Source organism: Perissodus microlepis, chromosome 22 (assembly GCF_051167445.1).
Source record: "Perissodus microlepis isolate ML-2025 ecotype Zambia chromosome 22, ASM5116744v1, whole genome shotgun sequence".
In the NCBI taxonomy this organism is placed as follows: domain Eukaryota; kingdom Metazoa; phylum Chordata; class Actinopteri; order Cichliformes; family Cichlidae; genus Perissodus; species Perissodus microlepis.
In genome coordinates, this window is record NC_140481.1 from 1526241 (window position 1) to 1547805 (window position 21565).

Below are 21565 nucleotides of genomic sequence, written 5' to 3' on the forward strand. Positions count from 1 at the left end.
TCTTTTCTAATTCCAAATTGTTCAATTATTTTAGTTATTTTAGTAGAACAACCTTCTTCATCTCCTTCTTTTTGTTTGCAATCCCTGCAGCCATTGAAACACAGAGCACCAGTTCTGAGGAACTTGTCCCCAGCCCACCATCCCCACCACCCCCTCCTAGGGTGTACAAGCCCTGCTTCGTCTGCCAGGACAAATCCTCTGGATACCACTATGGTGTCAGTGCCTGTGAGGGCTGCAAGGTAGGACTCTTGTACTTGGTCACACAAAGTAATGAGCTTTTTTGTTTCTCTGCCATGCTGAGTCCAGGGTTATTTTTGCTGAAGAGCATTACACACAGTTGCCTTTGTTTTTGCCTTTTGAGAACCTTGTGATGGATTTTTTTGTTTCTTAATTGTTAATTTTAAACCTATTTTTTTCCATTGTGGGTGCCATGTTGCCTCGTAAGTAACAGCAAGACTGAGAGACAAAGATACAGTGCTATGAAAAAAAGTATTTGCCCCCTTCCTATTTTTTTTTATTAAAATATTTATTTTCTCTTTTCTTTTTGCACATTTGTCACATGTTTCAGGTCATCAAACAAAGTTTCATGATAGACAAAGATAACCTGAGTAAATAAAAAATGCAATGATTTTTTTGTTAAGTGAAAAAACTATCCAGGACTACCTGGCCCTATGTGAAAAAGCAATGGTCCCTTAAGTGATTGTGGCAGCACGAACTGCAATCAAGCATTTGCAGTAACTGGACATTGTTTTAATTCTGCCACATTTGAGGGTTGTTTAAGGTCATGTCTAGGCAACTCCAAAGCCTTTAAGAGGTGGATTCGCTGGTGTTCATGCTCCTGCTGTAAAACCCAAGCACGTGTAAGTCTTTGAGGAGTTTCTGGTAGAGAGCAGAATTCATGGTTCCATCACTTATGGCTAGTTGTTTAGGCCCTGTCCCAAATCATCATGCTACCACCACCATGTTTGACTCTTAGTGTAATGTTCTTTTATGATATGCTATGGTCATTTTATTCCTGATAGAATGGGATTCAAACTTCCAAAAAGTTGTTGTCTTTTCAGTCCACAGACAATTTTCCCAAACGTCTTAGAGATTATCAAGATTTTTTTTTCTTGATTCAAATGTGCGACAGCAATGGTTTTCACCTTGGAATTCTGTCAATATCCCAGTCTCTTTCTTCTTGCTGAATTGTGAACGATGACTGTGACTGCTTAACTGAGACTGAGGCCCTTGGATGTTGTGTTGGTTCTTTTGTGAGCTCCTGGAGGAGCTGTTGATTTGCTATTTGAGCTCTTTGTTTTTAGGACAACGACTCCTGGGAAGATTCAACACTATTCCACATTTTCTCCATTGTCAGGCCTGGGTGTTTCCAAATTATGGTCACGTCCAAATTCATGTGCTGCATCCTCCTGAGGCCGCATTTGTAGACCGATTACGTCACAGCGACGCGCCGAAGGCTGTCCAAATTCGTAGACTCCTCCGAATGCAGCCGACAAATGCGTCCTCCTTTTCCCCGAATTTGAAGGATGGGTTGGGTGTGTCGCTACCTGATCCGTACCGGAAACCCGATCGGTACCCCGCATGCGCAAATCTTACGTCACTTCCTCTCTTTGCCAACATTGCGACATTCAATATATTTGAATGATACGGTTAGAGCCCAGTTAGCTCCTAGCATTTCTCAACAGCTCTGCTTCCTTTTCGACTACCGGGACATTTAAACAATGGATAATCCGTATCCGCAACAAATTTTTGCTTTTCTCCTCAACAGAGAGCGTTCCCCGATTGAACAACAGCGCCGTAAAATAAGAAGAATGGCGCCTAATTACAGAGTTAATAACACAGACTTTGTAATATGTCACGTGAAGATTCATCAGCCAGATGAAGTGTTTACTGACAATCGACAGTGATAGCGGACATTATCATCACTATTCCAACAATCCTCTCCACACAGACAAGCATAAACACACTCGACTATCACTAAATCAAATTTAACACACGTTTGTAATGACGCTAATTCAGTTTACGATAGGGTTCATTCGCTCGGTCAGCAGGTGGCATATCCTCGTACACTGGGGAGTAAACTGCCATTAAACGAACAGAAGAAGAAGAAGAAGAAAACCCCTGCACATGCGCGGTATGGATCGGGTAGACCCGATTTGTACGGTCTGACTTTGCACATGCGCAGTAAGGATCGGGGAGTCCTGAGCCGTAACTATCTTTTTATTTTTCGTTTTTGTCTACATTATATTAAATGTTTCATTATCGGAAACATTTTAAGAGATACTCATTATTCTTAACATCTTAACAGAGACTCTGACCCGTAACTATTGTAAAACGCTTCGACCGGAAGTAGAAGCCTTTCGCGCATGCGGGGTACTGATCGGGTTTCCGGTACGGATCAGGTAGTGACAGGGTGTGTCCTTTGTGGCCCACTATATCCCAGAATTCATAGCGCGGCCCAGCCAAACTCCAGTTTCCGGCAATGGCGGCCGCTACCAAGTTTTAAAATTACTCTTATTAATCTTTCTGGGTCACAAAATAAACTTTTAACATATTTTCAGGCGAGAATGTGGGTGTGTAAACTTCAAATATCTGCTTGGTTTATCAAGATATCGCATATTTGCAAAAGTGTGCCGACGTTTTCGGAGACGTCTGTTACCCACCTGCTCGATAGCTAGCCGAGAGCTTGAGGGTCACTGAAGCCGCCGAGAACGGCACAACTCCCGGCACATCATTTTCAGATCACTGCGGACTTTCGCTACTCGGGTTAAACGTAATATATAAGTCACTTAGACAACCTAAAAATGATATTGTTTGGCTTTTTTAAGTGTTTTATTTGTTCGTGAGTAAATCGGTTTGGCTGAGACTAAAGTTATTAGATGAGATTAGATAAAATAAAACTTTATTAATCCCCCGGGTGGGTTCCTCCTTGGTTTTCACACAGCTGAATAAACGTCAAACAGAAAACTCATTAATCAGAAGTGTGAGATGGTCGAGAATTTATGCCAGTGTCCTGTTATATTTTAGATAGCACAGAGCAGACGGACGAGTTTATTAAACTCCACCGAGACAGCGGTGACGCAGATCTGAAGGCTAGACCGTCCAATTCCACGGCTGTTTACTTCCTACCCGACCTTCTGAGGATCTGGCCCACGTAGACCGCAAAGGCCGGTTCCTCAGGAGGATGCAGCCCATGAATTTGGACACGACCTATGTGATTAATCAAAGTTAATTTGTGATTTAACAAATGTGTGAAAATAATAATTTCTGTAGTGTATAGATTTTTAGTTTTGTTTATGTTGGTTTTCAAAGCCTTAAACGCCATGAAGTAATTTTTTTATATATCTGCAGGAATAAAAAGATGTTAAGTGAGAAAATCTGATTGTTTTCCTAATTTGAGTCTACCACTCCTTCGTCACACAAGTGTATTCGTGCCCCGTCTCTGTCTGCCACTGTTCTACTTTTAGAAACTCCTCCCAACATCGGCTCTGGCAGCACTTGTCCGTCTTCTGACACTTTCATATCTGTTGCTAGGCAACTGCTCACACCTGCATGCAGATAGACACATATACAAACAATATTCAGTAGGCCTGGAGTTTGGTGTGCTTCTTTAACGTTTCTACTGGATTGATGTACAGTACTGTTAGTAGGAGCAGTAACAGAGTAATATGATTTAATATTTTCTGAGGAATCCACATGTATTTGTTGAAGGTGGGCTGTACTATTTCTTGTCAAGTTCTGCAGTTTTCCTTTCCATGCAGTCCAACTACGTGATGACCTCTCCCCCTCCTCTCTTTGTAACTGAAGCAGTGGTATGAGAAGGATTTTCGGAGTTAGACAAGCGGTGATCCAACATGTCCTCATCCCAATGTGTAACATACCGACGACTGTGAGAAATCGTCGGTTACGCGCTGGGAATGATAATGCTTTGGGTCAAACTAAGTGCTGTGTAGGCTCCTATTACATCTATGTCTCATCATAAAGATCTGTCATGACCTCTGACCTTCTTGCTGTGACCTTGATTTAAGGAAAGCTCACATTAAGTGCGGCATCACACAAGAAGTATGGAAAACAAGAAGAAACAAAAGAAAATGAAATCAGGAATGGAGCATGTCCTTTTTCACAGTGTTACTAACTCTGATGTTAAAGTAGTTAAAATCATGGCCGCATGTTTTGGGGTTTTTTTGTATTCTATTTGTTACAATGAATCTTTCTGTCTCAGTGACAAAAGCTTTTTTCCCTGCAGTGCATGGGGCAAGCCCCCTCTTATAGGCTGGTGCAACCAAGCATGCAGTACAGCTGCAGGCTTCAGGCCAACAAAGAAGACGTTTTACTGCTCAGTGAATGTGCCAGTTAGAGCCACAGATACAGTCAAAAGCAGACAGTGGGAGATTCTGTGTGTAGGCCCGGTGGAGAAATGTTTGAGTAAACTTTTAAAAGTCTTCTATGAAATCTGGGAAACAGACACTATCTCTACTTTTAAGATTGGGCTTCAAACTTTTCTTTTTGATAAAGCATATAGTTAGTGCTGGATCAGGTGACCCTGAATCCTCCCTTAGCTATGCTGCAATAGACGTAGGCGGCTGGGCACTTCCCATAATCCACTGAGTATTTCTTCGCACACCTTTTCATTCACCATGTATTGTGTATACACTAGTGGTGCAACGGATCACGGTTGATCCGATATCCGAACCGATCCCACTCCACGGTTCGGCACGCACGTGATCCGAAGATTCGAAAAAGAAAAAAAGAGTATCTGTATGGTGCGCGTGGTGGGTCTGTCAAGCGGTAGCTATGGCCAGCGCTAGAGGTCCAAGTGGAGGAGCAGAGGAGTTTGCGGCATTTAAGCAGCCCTTTGCTGCCCAGTCCGACCGGGCTAAAGCTATTACAGAAGCTGTTGGGGTGTTTAGCTGCAGACAGGAGGCCGTATTCTGTTGTGCAAAACAAGGGGTTTAAACTGTGATGAACGTGCTTGAGCCACGCTATGATATCTCGTTGCGCGTCCACTTTAGTGACAAGATCGTTCCAAGCATGTATGAGCAGGAGAAGTTTAAAGTTATGGCTGAACTGTCCCAGGCATCTTCTGTTGCCCAACTACGACCTCCAGGGCAACGGAAAGCCACGTGACCGTGACCGCTCGTTATATCACAGCAGAGTGGTAGATACAAAGCCCTGCACTGCCCTATAGATTACATTAGATTAGATGAAACTTTATTTATCCCTCGGGTGGGTTCCTCCGGGAAATTCAGTTTCCAGTAGCACAGCACCGACAGAAGTTACAGAATGTGAGCAGAAATATACCATATATACACACATATAAATACAGAGTATACAAAAGGGATAAATAGAATAAAAAGGAATAAGAATACAAGAGAACGGCACATTTCAAGTATTGTGAGTCTATTACACCGTTGGATATTAACAAAAACTATTGCACAGTGAAAAGGCACTACAGCTTACTTGTTCCCCCCTCCTTTGTCCCCGTTTCCCCTCCCTCTCCCCTCCAGAGAGGAGTTAAACAGTTTGTTGGCGTGTGGGGCTTTTTAAGTCTGCTGGTCCTTGACTTTGGGAGAAGCAACCTGTCACTGAACAGACTCCTCTGGTTGTTTATGGCCGTGTGCAGAGGATGCAGAGGATGCCCAACATGGTCCATAATGTCCATATTGCACCTTAATTTGTTTTTATATAAGTGTGTGGAATGAGTCTTCAGTTGAATGTTTTTTAATAGGCAAAAAAAATACTTAAATAAGTAAATGGCGAGTTGAAATTTTGTCTTTTTTTTCTATTTTTAAAGATCCGAAAATTGATCCGATCCGTGTCTTAAAACCGTGATCCGATCCGAACCGTGAGATTTTTGATCCGTTGCACCACTAGTATACACCATTCTGAATTTATTTACTTGATCTTATTAATCGCTGACCCTCTTCCACAGTGTGTGTTTGGCCTTGTCTTCCTACCCTCACTCGAAAATTGGTTGGGCCAGATGGCCACCCATCCCTGAGGCTGGTTCTCCTGGAAATTTTTTCCTGTTAAAAGAGAGTTTTTCCTTCCCATTGTCACCAGGTGCTTACACAAAGGGAGTCTTTTGACTGTTGGGGTTTCTCTCTATTGCTGTAGGGTCTTTACTTTACAATATAAAACCCGTTGAGGCAACTTTCCTTTTGATTTTGGTGCTATGTAAATAAAGTTGAATTGTTTTGAAATTGTCACAACAGCCCTGTGCATGCTCTCCTTCTCCTTTCTCCTTCCAAAGATTACAAAGTATATTTTAGGTGAATTGATTTTTGTTAGAATTATTATTATTAGTAGTAGTAGTATTGTTATTACATTCTGTTTTTGCTTTGCTCCTACTAAATTTCTTACAGTTAAAGTCTAAATTGTGGATATTTCCTTTTTAACCCTGTGTGAAACACTAAAGGTAACAACAGAGTATTAATCCATTTTAGTGTGAATAGCTGGTCCAGGTTACTCTAGCCCATTAAAATGAACAGAGCCCTGGGGCCTATTGGCCAGGCCCCTAACTTTAACCCAGTTATTACCAGGTGCCCCGATCTAGGGGGGAGCTACGGAAACAGGTGTGGGTGATAGATACTGGGCTTGCAAGGCTACTCAGGTTCCCGGCTTTTATTAGAGCAGGCTGGGTAGACGCCTGGGAGAGAGAGATAATTAGACATGGGCGAGTCCCCTCACCCATCCATTGGCTCTATTAACTCTGCATTACCTGCTGGGTAATACTCACAGGGTCAGATTAGGGTTAGTTCAAAACAAGAGCCGATCCAGACTTGCTGCATTGGGGTGCTTGTCCCACCAGATCAGACACCACATTTCTTAATGTTGTCTGTGATCTTCCTCTTTTCCTCTTACCTGGCAGCTCCATATTCAACATCATTTTCTAACACATCCACCGTCCTTTCTCCACACATGTCCAAACCATCTCAGCCATGCAGGAAAAAGATCCAGTATTAAAACCTGAAGCAGCTTAGGTCCTCAGGTAAGACAATATCTTCATTTCACACCTGTTCACTGTTGATGTCATGTATGTGCACATGTTTCAGTGTTACTCTCAGACTAATGTTCAGAGAAACACATGGCCGAGGGGTGTACTACAAAAGACGTTTGTCACCCAAGCTTCCATTAGCTGGTTCAACAAAGACTAAAAGCCCAATATATTGTAATAGGTAGCATTATGGTTATCAGCTTTCACTGTTAACCCAGGCTTTCATCAGGATCACGCTTCTTCAGCACAGTTGTGTATTGATATGTACTTTTACATGATATGTATTTGTTTTTTGATAGAAACTCTGTATAATGTCATATTTTTGTAGAATGGAGACAAAAGGTTGTTGGTGCAGGATAGGCTGCACGCCCATCTCTAAGGTTTATAGAGATTGGTCAGAAAAAAGAAAAATATGCAGTGAGTAGCAGTTTTCTGGGCGGAAATGACTTGTGCATGCCAGAGGTCAGAGGGGAATGCACTGTTTATTAAAACAAATGGTTGCAAATGTCCTTGGTGATATTGGTAGCATGAGATGGTACAAGCAGTCCATTAAAGTCACGCATGTAGTCCAGTTCAATCAGGAAGTCCATAGCTACAGTTGCAAGGTTTGCTGTGTCTCTAAGCACAGTGTGGTAGAAACAGTAGGAGGCAACTACACAAGGAGAACAGGAAGAACAGGGCAGGAACGATCTTCATGTTATATGTTAGAACTTCTGATGTCTAGATTTTTAATCATACTGATTATTTCGTAGTTTATGTAACTGCAAGTTACAGACCAATGAACATGTGTGGGAAAACAACGTTAATAGATGGTGGTTGTCCTTCTTGCAGTGTGTGATTGTGTTATAACTCTGTCTTGGCAGGGCTACTGTGTTAGCAGAGCTGATTTGAATTGTTAAAATCGGGTGCAGGCATATGGGCTTCCAGAAGCACATGCATATGCAAAAGATGACAATGTCTTCTGTATTGACCCAAAGTCACATTCAGTCACTCCTTACACTCCCTGCTGAGAAGGGACATGTCCTTCTGAAACTGAAGGTGAAATATCTACAACTTTCCAAGAGTGTTAAACTGCCGACTGTCAGTTTTCCTTTACATGCAAACCCTTATGTTTAGAAATGTGAGCCCTTTTATTTATAATCAAGTACCACGTCCTTTTCATGGAACAAGAATCTTTAAGGGATGGTCACAAAAAAGGAAATAGGTGCAACACATGTTGTAATTACCGTGTCACATAGGAAAACAACAGTTTCTGTTGAAGTAGTTAAAGAACTATTTATATATAAAGAGAATATTTAGAGTTTTCAAAAGTAGAATGGGAGGCAGAGCTTTAAGCTATCAGCCCCCTCTGCTGTAGAGCAATCTCCTAGTTTAGATTTGGGAGAAAGACACCCTCTCTACTTTCAAGGCATTAAACCTTCAGGTGACCCTGAACCATCCCTTAGTGGTGGGTGCTTTTATTCTGTCTCTATTTAATATGTTTAACTTTTTTATATTTTCATACAGTGTTGAGTTAGCAAAATGTTGTTCTTTGTACACTCAGTGTAGTAAAGCAGTTCTTCCACCCTTTTCCTACTCAGTTTTCCCCAACGTTCCTCGGAATGCTTTTGAAGTTCTGCCTGAGGTGGGAGTTAAAGATCTCACGAACGGTGGCCTCTGTCAGGCGCTCTCAGCTCACCTTCACAATACATTTACTGAAGGTTTGCCAGGTCTGTCCGGCATCCTCCGCTGCCACCTGATCCAACTTATCACCAGGTGGTGATCAGGTGATAGCTCGGCTCGTCTCTTCACCTGAGTGTCCAGAACATACAGCTGCAGATCAGATGAAACAAATACACAGTTGTGGACCTGGGTGTCCTGGTGGCACATGCATTTATGGAGAGTCTCATGATTTAACATAGTCTTCATTGTGGATATTAGTTCAAATTTTATTAATATTAATATTGATAATATATAGTTATTAATATTAGTTCAAATGTCAAATATGTATTTTTCATGAAATGTTATCTTGACTTTCATTGTATTAATTGTAAGAATCAAAGCCTAGATAAATAAATCCTAAGACACAAATATGACCAGCTACCACAACAGTTAAATCAGTATTCTCAGTTCGCCATAAAGAAAGATGGGTTGAACTTGTAAATGTGTCACGAGTGCTGACAGGTGTTTGGGGATGAAGACAAAACTTTGAGTCGTTAGACTGCTCACCCCCTCCCTTCTGTTTGTTGGGTTCTGGAGCGTCGACACAATAGGATGTTTGATGGAACTGGTTTGACAAGCGAGAGACCTTAACCTCGTCTCTTTGTGAACTCTCTCTGCTCTGTGTTCCACCTTCAAATCCACAGAAGGGAAGAACCTCACCCACAGCTATTTTAGATTTTTAGGTTCAAAGTTAGGACTCAGCTTCCTATCGATTTTACTGGATGTATGCTCACTGACATGCCAGCATGGCAAAACCCAGGAAATCATCCAGGCTGACACCTAAAATCGTATTTTTTCGTAAGTATAACAGGTGTTCACATTCATCCATCCATCCATCCATCCTCTTCCACTTATCCTTATCAGGGCGTCAGGTATGAGCTGGGATGATCAAAACCAATCTGTCTTTTAATTTCTTTACGTGGTCTTGAAGAATATTTCTTCAGTCTTTATGGAGGACACTCCAGAGGTCATCTTTGGATGCTACAGTTTGAATCTATTTTGGCATACCTCAGCCTTTTTCTCCTATTTTCCTTCAAATGGCTTCTTGACAGCCAGCTTTCCACTGAAAACACTGCTGCTGATGCCATGGCAAACAATGGGAGATGCATTTCCCAGGTCTTGTGATGGGTCGATGCTGCATTTTTTCCTACTTCTTGAAGACATGATTTTCAAATGCTACTTATCTGCGTTAGAGTTTTTTCTTTTGAGACATATCTTGTTATTGCAAAAATACAATTGTATTCCCATTAAACTGTCTTATCTTTGGGATTTTCATACATTCAACTAAAGAAATGGGAACAAAATATATGTTTTTGCAACAACAAATTGTTTTTTTCTGCCATTAAGTCAGGTGTGTTCTGTTATTCTTAAATAATTCATGTCAGTGTTCAGTGGTTCAACAAATGGTCAGGTAAACACTGGACTGAAAATAAATGAAAAAGAAATCAAAGTTCAAAGAAAAATGTAGAATTATTGCCCGAGACCACTGTTGCACAGTACTATGAAACATTTATTTGTGTTGTAAATGTATATCTGAGGTACTGTGAGTGTCACAAAACCCTACTCTTTTCAGAGGGTGTTTTGCATATTGGGGTGGCTGTAGCTCAGGAAGTACAGTAGTTTATCTAAGACTGGTGCTTTGAACCCTGGCTGCTCCGTGCCCAGAGTATCCTTGGCCAAGATACTGAATCCCAAGCTGCTCTCCGATTTGTTCACTGGAGTTTAAATGTCAGATAGGCAACACCTAGGTGCAAAAAAAGTGTTTGTGTCAATGGGTGAATGAAGCATGTTGCGTAAGTGCTTTGAGGAGAAAAATGCTTTAGAATAACCAATCCATATTTGTGGTTTTAGATATCCTGCTGACTAACAAACACATAAACAGGAGTGATGGATGGATGGATACATGTATATAAATGTGGTAACAATACTGCATCCGTGTATTTCTGTACTGATTTCAAATCGGCCTATTAGTTAACTGTACACTGCTAATCAGCTGTATTTGCTTTGGGGTTAATGAAAATAACAGGTGCACTAGGGGAACAACAATGAGACAAACAGGAATGGCTTTACAGCTGGAGACCACTGACACACTTTCCTTTTCTGTCTGTTTTTTTCACTAGCTTTGCATTTGGTCAAGGTCAGGGTCACTACTAGTAGCTTGAGGTGATAGAATAACCACCAGTAAGCCACTTGTGTAAATGGCTCTGACCAAGCAATCAGAAATATACTCCATGAGCGTGGCTGAGGGCCTGACATCCTCTAGTGGGTCCTGTGCTTATTATCTGGCACCATATCGCCCGATTGGCATTTGCCATAAAGCACCAGGTCCAACACCGGCTGAGTACACATGGCAGACGTGAAAGTTACCTGTAACATCGTTCGCAGTGGTTGGTTTGGTGGCGGGTTAGTGATGGTCTGGGGAGGCATATCCATGGATGGAAACAAAGACCTCTACAGGCTAGGCAACAGGACCCTGACTGCCCACTGCTTCACTGAGTGAATGGGTCAAATGCAGAGAGAGTAATTTCCCCACAGGGATCAATAAAATATACATTATTATTATTATTATAATCTTTGACCCACTGTCAGACCTTACACCGGCGGGTTCCTTATGTGGCTAGAGTATGCAGGCACTTCCCGGAGGATGAAGGATATTTGACCCACACTTGCCTGATCCCAATCCAATAGAACATCTCTGGGACATCATGTTTTAGTCCAACTGACGCTGCCAGGAGCTCAGTGATATCCTGGGCCAGATGTGTGTGTGTCCCACGACAACATCTGTCGTCTCATCAGGATCACGTCCTGATATTGCAAAACGGACTAGCCTGCTGCATCACTTTTTCACTTTGATTGGTGAGGTGTCTTTGAATTCATCAGACACTTGCGATCCCATGTGTTCTGAAGTGCTCCTTTCTTATTATGACTGCTCTGCACTGCAGCCTCTTCTTCCAATTTCCTCTTTATATCATTAGTTACTCCCTGCAGTCAGCTTCTGTCGCAGAATGGAGATGAAGAGGTCAGTTGTGTCAATAGTTTACTGCAGAGCCAAAAGAGGACATGAATCTGCTCGGGCCTTTCTCTGCCTGTCACCATAATCTCTCTCTTACAGTCTCTCTCACTCTGTGCTAACACACACTCCGTAATGTGATTTGTCAACGTTGTATAACATACAATAAGCCCAGGCAGTAATAGAGAGGAAGAAATAAAATGGAGAAGGTCAAAATGTCAGAGCTGTGTCAGGAAATAGATGCAGTGGTGTGAAAAAATGTGTCCCTTTTTTTGTCACACTTAAATATTTTAGATCATCAAACAAATGTAAATATTAGACAAACACAAGTAAACACAAAATGCAGTTTATAAAAGAAGGTGTTTATTGTTAAGGGGGGAAAAACCCAAACCTGACCTCAAACATTTAAGTGTAATAAACATGCAAAAAAATAGGACATCAGGAAGAGGGCCGACACATTTTTACAAGACCGCATGATTTATCTCTCCTCTCCTTAGTGCAGCTCACTTCTTGTCTGTTTGATCTCTGGCACTGTGTGAATACACACACAGGCTGAGACATTTATTCTGGTAACAACATAATGACATCAGGTCAGCTTCAAGCTAACAAGTTCTATAAAACAAAGAAAGAAACAGCAATCCTATTTATATGTGACCAGTCTACAACAGCAAACACACTGTGAAAGAAATGAACTGCTGCTGGTTAACATATTTATAACAGGATATATCAGTAAAATAATAAAGTATGCATGGACATAATCTGAAGTGAAGTTTTTTTTAGGTCTTCCAACTTTCTCCCATAGTACAAAGACATGCATGTTCGGTTAATTGGTGATTATGGCCATTGGTGGGTATGTGAGCTGGATAAAGTGGTTATAGATAGTATGTAGAATATTCTGTGTGTATTTATGTGTGAATATGGGTCCTTCTCTCAGTGACCAGTAAGAATGAAAAATATATAAAATGCAGGTCCGTTTCTAATTCCTTTTAGTGGGCAGCACAATAATGATGCATCCATCCATCATCCATCCATCCATCCATCCATCCATCCATCCATCATCCATCGATCATCCATCCATCCATCCATCCATCATCCATCGATCATCCATCCATCCATCCATCCATCATCCATCGATCATCCATCCATCCATCCATCCATCATCCATCCATCCATCCATCCATCCATCATCCATCGATCATCCATCCATCCATCATCCATCGATCATCCATCCATCATCCATCCATCATCCATCGATCATCCATCCATCCATCCATCCATCCATCCATCCATCCATTCTCATATAATAAATACTTGTTACTATTAATACAGAAGCTAACTGATTTCAAGATGTAATTGCATCCTTATCAGAAAATCAAATCAAATTTACAGCGTGTAGTGGAACTGACCAAAAAACACAAGTCTTTCAAAATTACCTGCGCTTTGGTTTGCAAACAACATCTGTCAAGAAAAGAACCTAAACCATTTGATTGTATTTACATTCCATATTCAAATATATTTTTAAAGTAAACATTTTTTCATTAATGAATTAATACAGTATTTTATATAATTTCATTTTAAATATGAAAAATATTATGATAGCCTTGAAATAGTATGGTCTAGTACACTTCGTTTCTTTGTGTTTCTCTGTGTAAAACAAACAATGCTGGAGCTGCTACAAAGTTTCACATGATGCTTCACATCAGAGTTTGTTGATGAGGCCGTTGGCTGGATGATTCCTGCTAACTTTGTCCAAGTAAAGGTTTTAACGGTGATTAAACCCACAGACCTACAGTAATACATATGAATACATTAGATTCATATGTATAGGACTGTAGCTTTCACAGCATCTTTGATATTACTGGGGAGGCTCGCGGCTCTCCAACGGGAGATCGAGAGACCAGTGTCAGAGTGTTAAAGAGTAGCTTGAAATTTGGAGCTGCTCACATAAAGGAGAAATCAACAATATTCAACATATGGACACCACGGCGCCAGCTGCTCAGGCCCAAGGCTGGAGCCGATCAACAACTCCCTGATAACGACTGTGTGATGACTATTCTTCCCATCCCATGCAAGGCCACCTGGATTGGGTAGCAGACTGTTTACTTAGCCTGATAGGGCGAAGGACACTGTCTCAGCTGAACAATGGACACGCACACACATACACTTACACTGATAAGCACTCATACATCCCCCGTCCCCTTCCAACGCCTTAGATGCTTGTTGCCTCCTGGGAACACGAGGCGGGTCTGGGCCCGCGCTGGAGAGTCGGCGCAGTGGCAGGATGACTGCTGTGTTGCCTGGGTGAACTCCTTATCCCCCTACCCAACCCTGTTGCTGGTCACATGCTCTATAATGTTGTACTGTGGACATTTATGTGCTTTCTGTGCAGAGGAGTTTTTTTTGTTTCCTGTTCTCATGCTGTCCTCCTGTAGCCCAGCATGAGTAGAGGTCTCTTTTTTTCCTCTTGTACCTTTCCCGCTGTAGTGTACATTTCAGTGTTTTTTTTCTGTAATGCAACCGTTCTCTGACTTGTATCCCCATGTGATGTCTGTGTTGTATGTGTAAGGTCGGGGGGCGGGTTCATTCCACTGCAGGGCAACCTGCCACTGCATGTGGCAAATAAACTTTGAACTTGAACTTGATTACTTGATATTAAGTGGTTATTACTTTGGTAATTGCATAGTGACAACTTTACCACATTATTACGCTCCTGTTTTCCCCTTGTTACTGTACTATTACCCCTTTATTACTGAGCAGTAATAGAAAGTGTTACCATAATGTCTATATTTGCTAAAGTTGCATGTGTCCTGGTGTCACATAATTGAGTTTGGTCATTATTTTGTGTTCATGTGGCAGAATGTTAAAGCTACGAAAATCAATAATTTTCATACTAAAATGTCTCAAATAAGTCTATTGAGCTCAGACAGGAATTAGATCTTTGGTTGCTTTGGTTAGTGTACACTTTGTGCGTAGATTCTCATTAGGAGAGAGATTTTTTTATATAAATTAATAACTAAAAGAACAAAATAAAATAAAAACTATCCTGTTCTTTACCTAACTAGAAGCGAATGGCAGACAAAGCTAAGAAATAAAATAAAAAACATATTTTTTGGAAATACATAGATTAGTTGGGTAGATGAATCTGAAAGTCTATAAGATGTTTTATCAAAGTGGTAGGTGTGTAAAGGCATAATCTAAATTATTATCAGTTAGAATTACCTAGTAAGAAAAATTTAAATCTGTCACCACAACAAAAGTACCAAAAAGATTTGGCCTGTTATTGTAAAGAAGTACGTTGGACAGGTCGGCAATAGCTTTGAACACAAATAATCTAATCTAGTTTGAGTCTATGCAGAGTGTGTTTATGTGTAACTGAGCACAGCTGAGTGTGAGGTAGCCTAAAGATGGCTTCTGATCACTATTAGGGCCCTCGGCAGGTCCAGGCCGAAAGACAAGCCCAGAATGGCCAGAACAGTAGGGCCACAGTGGGATGTCTGTGGGACCGGGTGATCTGAAACCTCTTTATTCTCTCTGTTGTCTTTTGATGGCTCACGCTTAGTCTCTGGTTCTCTGTTGCAGCTATTCAAAGCAGGCTGGGTGAGTCACACGGGTCCTCTGCCGAGGACTCCAATTAACTTTCTCTCCTTTCCTTCCTGCTCCTGTTCCCGTTGTATTTCTTGCTCTTTCTTTGATTTGACCCTTATTCGGTTTCCTGTCTCTACTGTATCTCCTGGTCTAATTACAGTTCTTGGATGCTCAGGTGGATAAATATGCTCTGATTGGGTTGGCAGGTGTGGTGTGGAGATAAATAGAAGAGCAGAGGCTGTGCCCTTTTTCTGTGTTAGTTGGTGACTGGTGATTTGTCTGTGCCTTATCTGTTTAAGTTTCGTGTTTTCCACACTAACAATGCAGGTCTTTGTGCTTGTGTACCTTTTCTGTCTTCTTGTTTTGTATTTTCAGTTGATATGGCTGATGAACCATCAACATTTCAGCCCTTTTTTGTGTTTACAAAAAAGCTTTTAGCTTCTACAAACCCCAAAGTGCACAAAGACAATGACTTTGATGCACTGTACTTGTAATGTCAGGTTAATTTTACAGTGGCGGTAGGTGTTGATGTGATCGTGAATGGTTGTATGTAACTGATTTGAAATCCAGTCAAGGTTTACCTTGACTTTTGCCCAGTGGTAGCTGGGACAGGCTCTACAGAGTTATGATTATATGATTATAATATGATTATAATATGCCCATAACTTTAGGCAATTAGTTTGGAAGGGAATTAATTAAACTACAAATTCTCAAAGCTGCAACAGTTCAAGGACCCAGTGGTTGGTGAACCCAGATGGTGTGTGTTCAGTAGAGTCTCAATATGGACCTTATGTGATCGTAAGCCTTAGATAGGCAACAACGTTTTGCATAATAGCTTTAAAGACATGAATAAAAACAAATTGCAGACTCAAATTTAGTTGAAGCTCTTCATTTTTGACCAAACATTGACCCCAGGTTAAAAACAACCACAGAAAGAACTCAAAGTGTCTAAAAGAAAAAGGTGGCAATGCACTCTCTAGACGAACATGAGAAAAATGCAAAAACAGCCACAGAAAAACACAACATAATTTCTTGTCTTCTTACTTTGAGCCAGCCACAGTCCGTCCCTAAAATCAGTGATGTGTGTCACCCCTACACACACACAGACACACACAAACCTCCCCTCTTCCCTCTCTACATGCTACATCTCATTTTTCAGGAACCCCCTGGGTCTCCAATCCCCTCACGTTTTCTGATAGCTGTAAGATGCTGACACGATTAAACATGAATCCTAATACACTGCTGTGCCTCTAATCCCAACAACCCACCCCCACTTATCCCTACCTCTTGGCTGTACTGGATGCTCAAGCAACACAAAACACCATGGCCCAGTGAGGCAAGTGAGATAAACAGCCAGCTGAAGGTAGAACCAGTAAAATAAAGAACAAAAAAGGGAGAGTAAAAGATAAAGCAAGAGTAAATGAGAGGTTGCGCATGAGTCAGAGAAGGGAGAAGGGGTAGGCCAGGTGAGCAAGGGTTGGATTCTATCTAAATATTTAATGGGCAGCACTTTCGTTTTTTAATCTGTAAATGAGAAGGCCTGAGATGTTGAGACCATGGCTGTGACACCCTATCCCTGGCCCATTAAAATAACAAGATGCTCGATACTGATCTTGGTTAAGGTGCAGTATATCAATCCAGGGGGAAGTGGCCTTGTCTCCCAGGTGGCTGGGCCTCTGTCCCTTGTACTCAAAATTATTCATCTCTGCATGGCCTTATCTACCGAATAAAGAGAGCTCTGGTGTGAAGAGGTCCGTTATTGGCATTGCAAACACATTTACCTTTGGAGTGAGTGTTATTTATATCTGTTCAATCAAGCTTAAGGTGCAAGTTATGACATTAGAGCTAAGCTGTTTTTTACACAATAGAATTTTATGTTGCGAAGAAGCCGCTGTTAGTTTTTTGATTTATGGTTATTTCTGACACTTTGTGGATTCCTTTGGGTCAGTTTGGATCTTTCTGTGGTAACTTTGCATTTTGTGGAGATACTTCTTTGTGCTTTTGCAGCTATTTGTGTTCATTTTATGTTATTTGTTCTGGTTTCTTTGTATCCCCTTGTGGTAATAATACAGTTATTGTAGGGGGGGGGCTCTCTTTGTGTTAATTTTTCACTTTTAAAGTTGTTTTATGAATTTTTGTGGTTGTTTTCATATGTTATAGTGCTCCTTTGGTGTATGTTTTTGATGTTTTTACAAAATTTCTATAGATGGCCATGGAATTTTTGAATTGTAAAAGTCCTTTACAGTCTGCTGCACACGTTTCGGTGGTGCATGCAAAAAAAGATTTAAGATTATTTACTGACTCATTTTGGACTATTGCCAGAACAATATATGTAGGCGTGGGAATTTAACGCGTTAATTGCGATTAATTAATTTGAAAAAAATTAACGTGTTTTAAAAAAAATAATGCATTTAATTACACTTTGCATTCCAAGCAAGGGGGAACTTTTGTCAATGCATGATTTTTTGGTATACTGATTACACTGATGCACACATCAGAGCTACAAAGAATCATAAGAAAGAGTGTCGCTTGGACTCATAGGAGGCAAATTTCATTTCAAAAGACTACCCAACAGAAGCCTTGATAAAAGCGTGGTTTGCATACCACCGAAGCATTTCAACCTTACGGTAACATCTAAATGTAAAACATTTAGATGTTACCGTAAGCACAGAAACTGTGGGAGCTGTTAGCGCTAGCAGTCCCAGTTCGGCAGCCCAAACTTGATCAAATGACTGCCTTGATGACTTACAAACTTACAAATTCTCTTGCAAAATGGATTACTCTGGACTGTAGACCACTATCAGTGGTAGAAGATAGGGGGTTAAAAAATGTGCTACAGTTAGAGTCAGGTGATCCAACTTTCTTCAACTGCTGTGCTGAAAGACTATTTCAAATATAATTCAACAACTTTATGACACTGAAAAGAAAGCAAAATGAGATGCATTACAGACAACCCTGCTAATATGGAGGAATTACACCTAGAGCAAACAAGACTGGGGCAACGCAAAGAGCCACTCATACAGGATGTTTCCACACAGTGGAATTCAACACGGGATATGGTTTCTCTCTACTAAAGAATGAAGAGGCTGTTTTTGCTGCTTTAGACAAATAAAAGCACAAACTAGTCATTTTAACAGCTGGTAAAACTTCAAAAGCTGGCAACTGTTCCTGAGCCATGCAGGTAAATTAAACGTTTTTTTTAAACTTTTTAAACTTATTGTTACTGTAACAGCCCTACAGAGCAGAATCTACCATCCACCGGTCTCCCGTTGGGTCCTCTCCATATTTCCTCCACTTTTCTGGCCCCCCTTTCTCTCCATACTGATTTCTCTTCCAGCAGGGCCTTCTCCCGCTCTTTAACCTCCTAGGACCTGGCGTCCATATGTGGACTCTTGTAGAGTAAAATATTCAATTTTACTCTACAAGGGCCTGATATCCACTTACGAGGACATTATACTGCTACTGTTCTATCAAAATTTTAAACGAATATCCTCATCCATATGTGGATCTCATTTTTCTTAGAAACAAAAATCTGGTAATTCTTTATTTTTACATTCATCAGGTCTCAATCAGCCCAAATATCAAAGAGAAATTAAAAATGCATGCCGTGGAAGAGTTCGTGTCTCAGGAGGTTAAACCTCAACAGTTGTTCTTCAAGTTCCTCTAGATCATCTTTCTTTTTCTCTTTCTCCAATTTATACTTATTAAGATGGTGCACCAAGTGTGTCTCCCAGTGATGTGAATCCGCCCCCTTTAAATCAGGGTCATCCAAAATTTTCTCTCTCACCTCCTCTGGAACTCTTCCCAACACTGCTTTCCTGAATCACTCTTGATGGAGACCCCTTGTAGTCGGGTTGTGGCCAGTTTGCTGCAGCCACTTCTCCTTGCTCTTCTCTATATAGTCTCTGGAGTTCTGATCAGGTTTCCACTCCAATTTAATAATTGCAGCAGCATTTGGGTTTGGGTACATCTGTCTAACGGCATTCTCTACTCTCTCCTGCACACAGCAGTAAGGTGTGGCATCAGGAAGATCCACCACCCTATCACCTGCACCTCTTCTAACGATGTTATAGTGATGCATATTCCAGCTATGGCCCTGAAGTCTCCCAGAGCCAGTTGGGTGCCTGAAGCCACTTTATCCAGTTGTCTCAGCCACGCTGCTCCTCCCTCAGTTATTGGAGGCATTATCTGTACTAACCCAATGACATTCCCCACATTAAAAGGCTTGTACCTTCTATCCCCGCCACCCATAGCCACAACGGGGTACTGTCCAGGGCTCTTACTCTCGGTGTCCCAATGGACCTTTCCCCCTTTGGATTGGCTGCGCAGACGAATATAACAACCTTGCTCTTCCTCCTCATGTAGTTCTCTCTGTCCTCGCCTATAAAATCCTTCATACTCTTCAGGTTCTTCAGTCTCACTGAAATTCAGTCGTTTTGTAGGATTCTCATGATTCTCATCATCTTTCACTGCAGCTTTTACCCAACCACCCCACGAATCGTCATCCAACTCTCATTTCTCGCTCCATCACTGGAGTAAACTTCTGACATTTCTCCCGACTCCCCTGCTCCGGACCTCCCTCTAAGTTCTTTACCATTTTCTTAGGGGCCAGGAGCACAGCTGGGGTACTCCCTTTCCCTTTCAAATTCTGCAGCCGGCTCTTAAATATGTCCAAGCTCTCTTCTTCCTCCTGTGCTGGACTGCGCCCTTTGTCTTCCTTCTGTGTCTGAGCTGGAGTGGGTAGTTCTCGAAACGGAACTGGCTCTTCTCCCTCTTCACTTACCTCTCCCTGTGAGGCCTCCTCCAGGCCCCCGCCTGTGGCCATTCCCACTGTGGTGTTGTCTGGGCAAAAAGTCGTGGGTGAAATTTTAAATAAAGTTTAGTTCAAAGGCCTAGGTTGCTTAGTCGGCTCATAATCACAGTTGATGGTCCCCGAGTTGAGCCTCACCACTATGCCGTCCTCTTTCTCCATACTTCTGTCAATAACCACGAAAGTTGGGAAATTTCCTGGACACTGTGGCAGAGCACACTCCACAGGGGGCGCAGTGGGCCGGAACGGTGGAGAGGGGAAACCCTGCTTACCTTTTTCCTCCACCGGCTCCCTCATCCAATGCTCCACCCCCTGGCACCAAACTCCCCATTTCATTAGCTTAGCCCTTCTCTCCTCCTCCTCCTCAAGTTGTTTCTTAATACCCCCTTTCTTCCACACATTTTCCCCTTTCATCTCCTTTGTCAAATTCTTTCCCTTTTCTTCAGAAGCTTTTGCGGCTTCGAACAGTACCTTGCCCAGTGGGCGGCGCGTATCATCTGTCACCCCTTGCTCATCACATATTTCTTTAATTTCTCTTCGTATTTCCAATATTTCCCCATCCTTACCTGTATTATTTCCAGAAATCATGCTCCTCAGAATTTTTCCCAATGGTTTTCCATGTTTCTGTAAGGCAGTGACTGGAATAAGTCACAAGGTGTCGCTGTTGAGCTGCATACGTATGGTAGATCTAAGCAATTTTGACCATTTGTCCTCTGCAGGACACCGTAGTTCAGATTTCTCGTTTGCGCGGGCGCCATCTTGGTTCAGTGTTTACTGTGATTTTTGCGAAGGTAAGCACTGTCAGTGGCGTACTGCATTGGTTTTGTTGAAAATGAAGTGTTCCACTGTGTAAAATAGCGGTTTGTCATTTAAGCCAAGCATATATTTTGTTTATTGAGAGGTTCATGTACTGTCTGATGAGAGTATGAGCAGTTTGTGTGCATGTTCCATTTTGTAATATCTGCTGCAATTTCGGGCTACATTCCCGCTTGTTAGCAGAGCACTCATTCGGGCAAAGTAATGCAAGATGAAGCATTAGCTTTTCAGCTACAGTTTGCTGGTAGTCCTGCTATGTTAGTTTTGTGTCATGCACATTCGTCGACCGAGGAATTTGGACATGATTATTTTTGTTTAATGTGTTTTTTTTATATATTTGTTGTTGGCTTTCACTATGTGTTGATAATCACGCAGTTTTTACTGTGATTTGCGAAGGGCCAGCAGCAGAGTTGGAGTGGTGTTTGCCCCAGCATCTGAATAAACGGCGCCATGCCAAGCCCCCTAACACTGCAGGGAGTGGGCATAATGAATAATCCCTCTGCAGCCGAGCAGACCCTTGAAAGTTCAAAGCATGGGCTGACCCCCCGTTTGCCCCACATGCCACTAGTTGCTGTCCATGACTCTCGAGCTCCCCTCCACTCATCTGCTATAAGCTCGAACACTGTCATGCCCCCTATCGTGAATA

The 21565-nt window shown here is 41.7% G+C and overlaps 1 protein-coding gene across 2 annotated transcripts in view; it reads left to right on the forward strand.

Annotated features, from left to right (window-relative positions):
- Positions 1-21565, forward strand: part of LOC146362372 (retinoic acid receptor beta-like) — a 255828-nt gene that overhangs the window by 158646 nt on the left and 75617 nt on the right. For both annotated transcript variants that reach the window (XM_084919459.1, XM_084919460.1), the window contains one exon: positions 91-239. In XM_084919459.1, coding sequence (XP_084775585.1) covers positions 91-239 — 149 coding nt within the window. The remainder of the gene's footprint in view (positions 1-90; positions 240-21565) is intronic.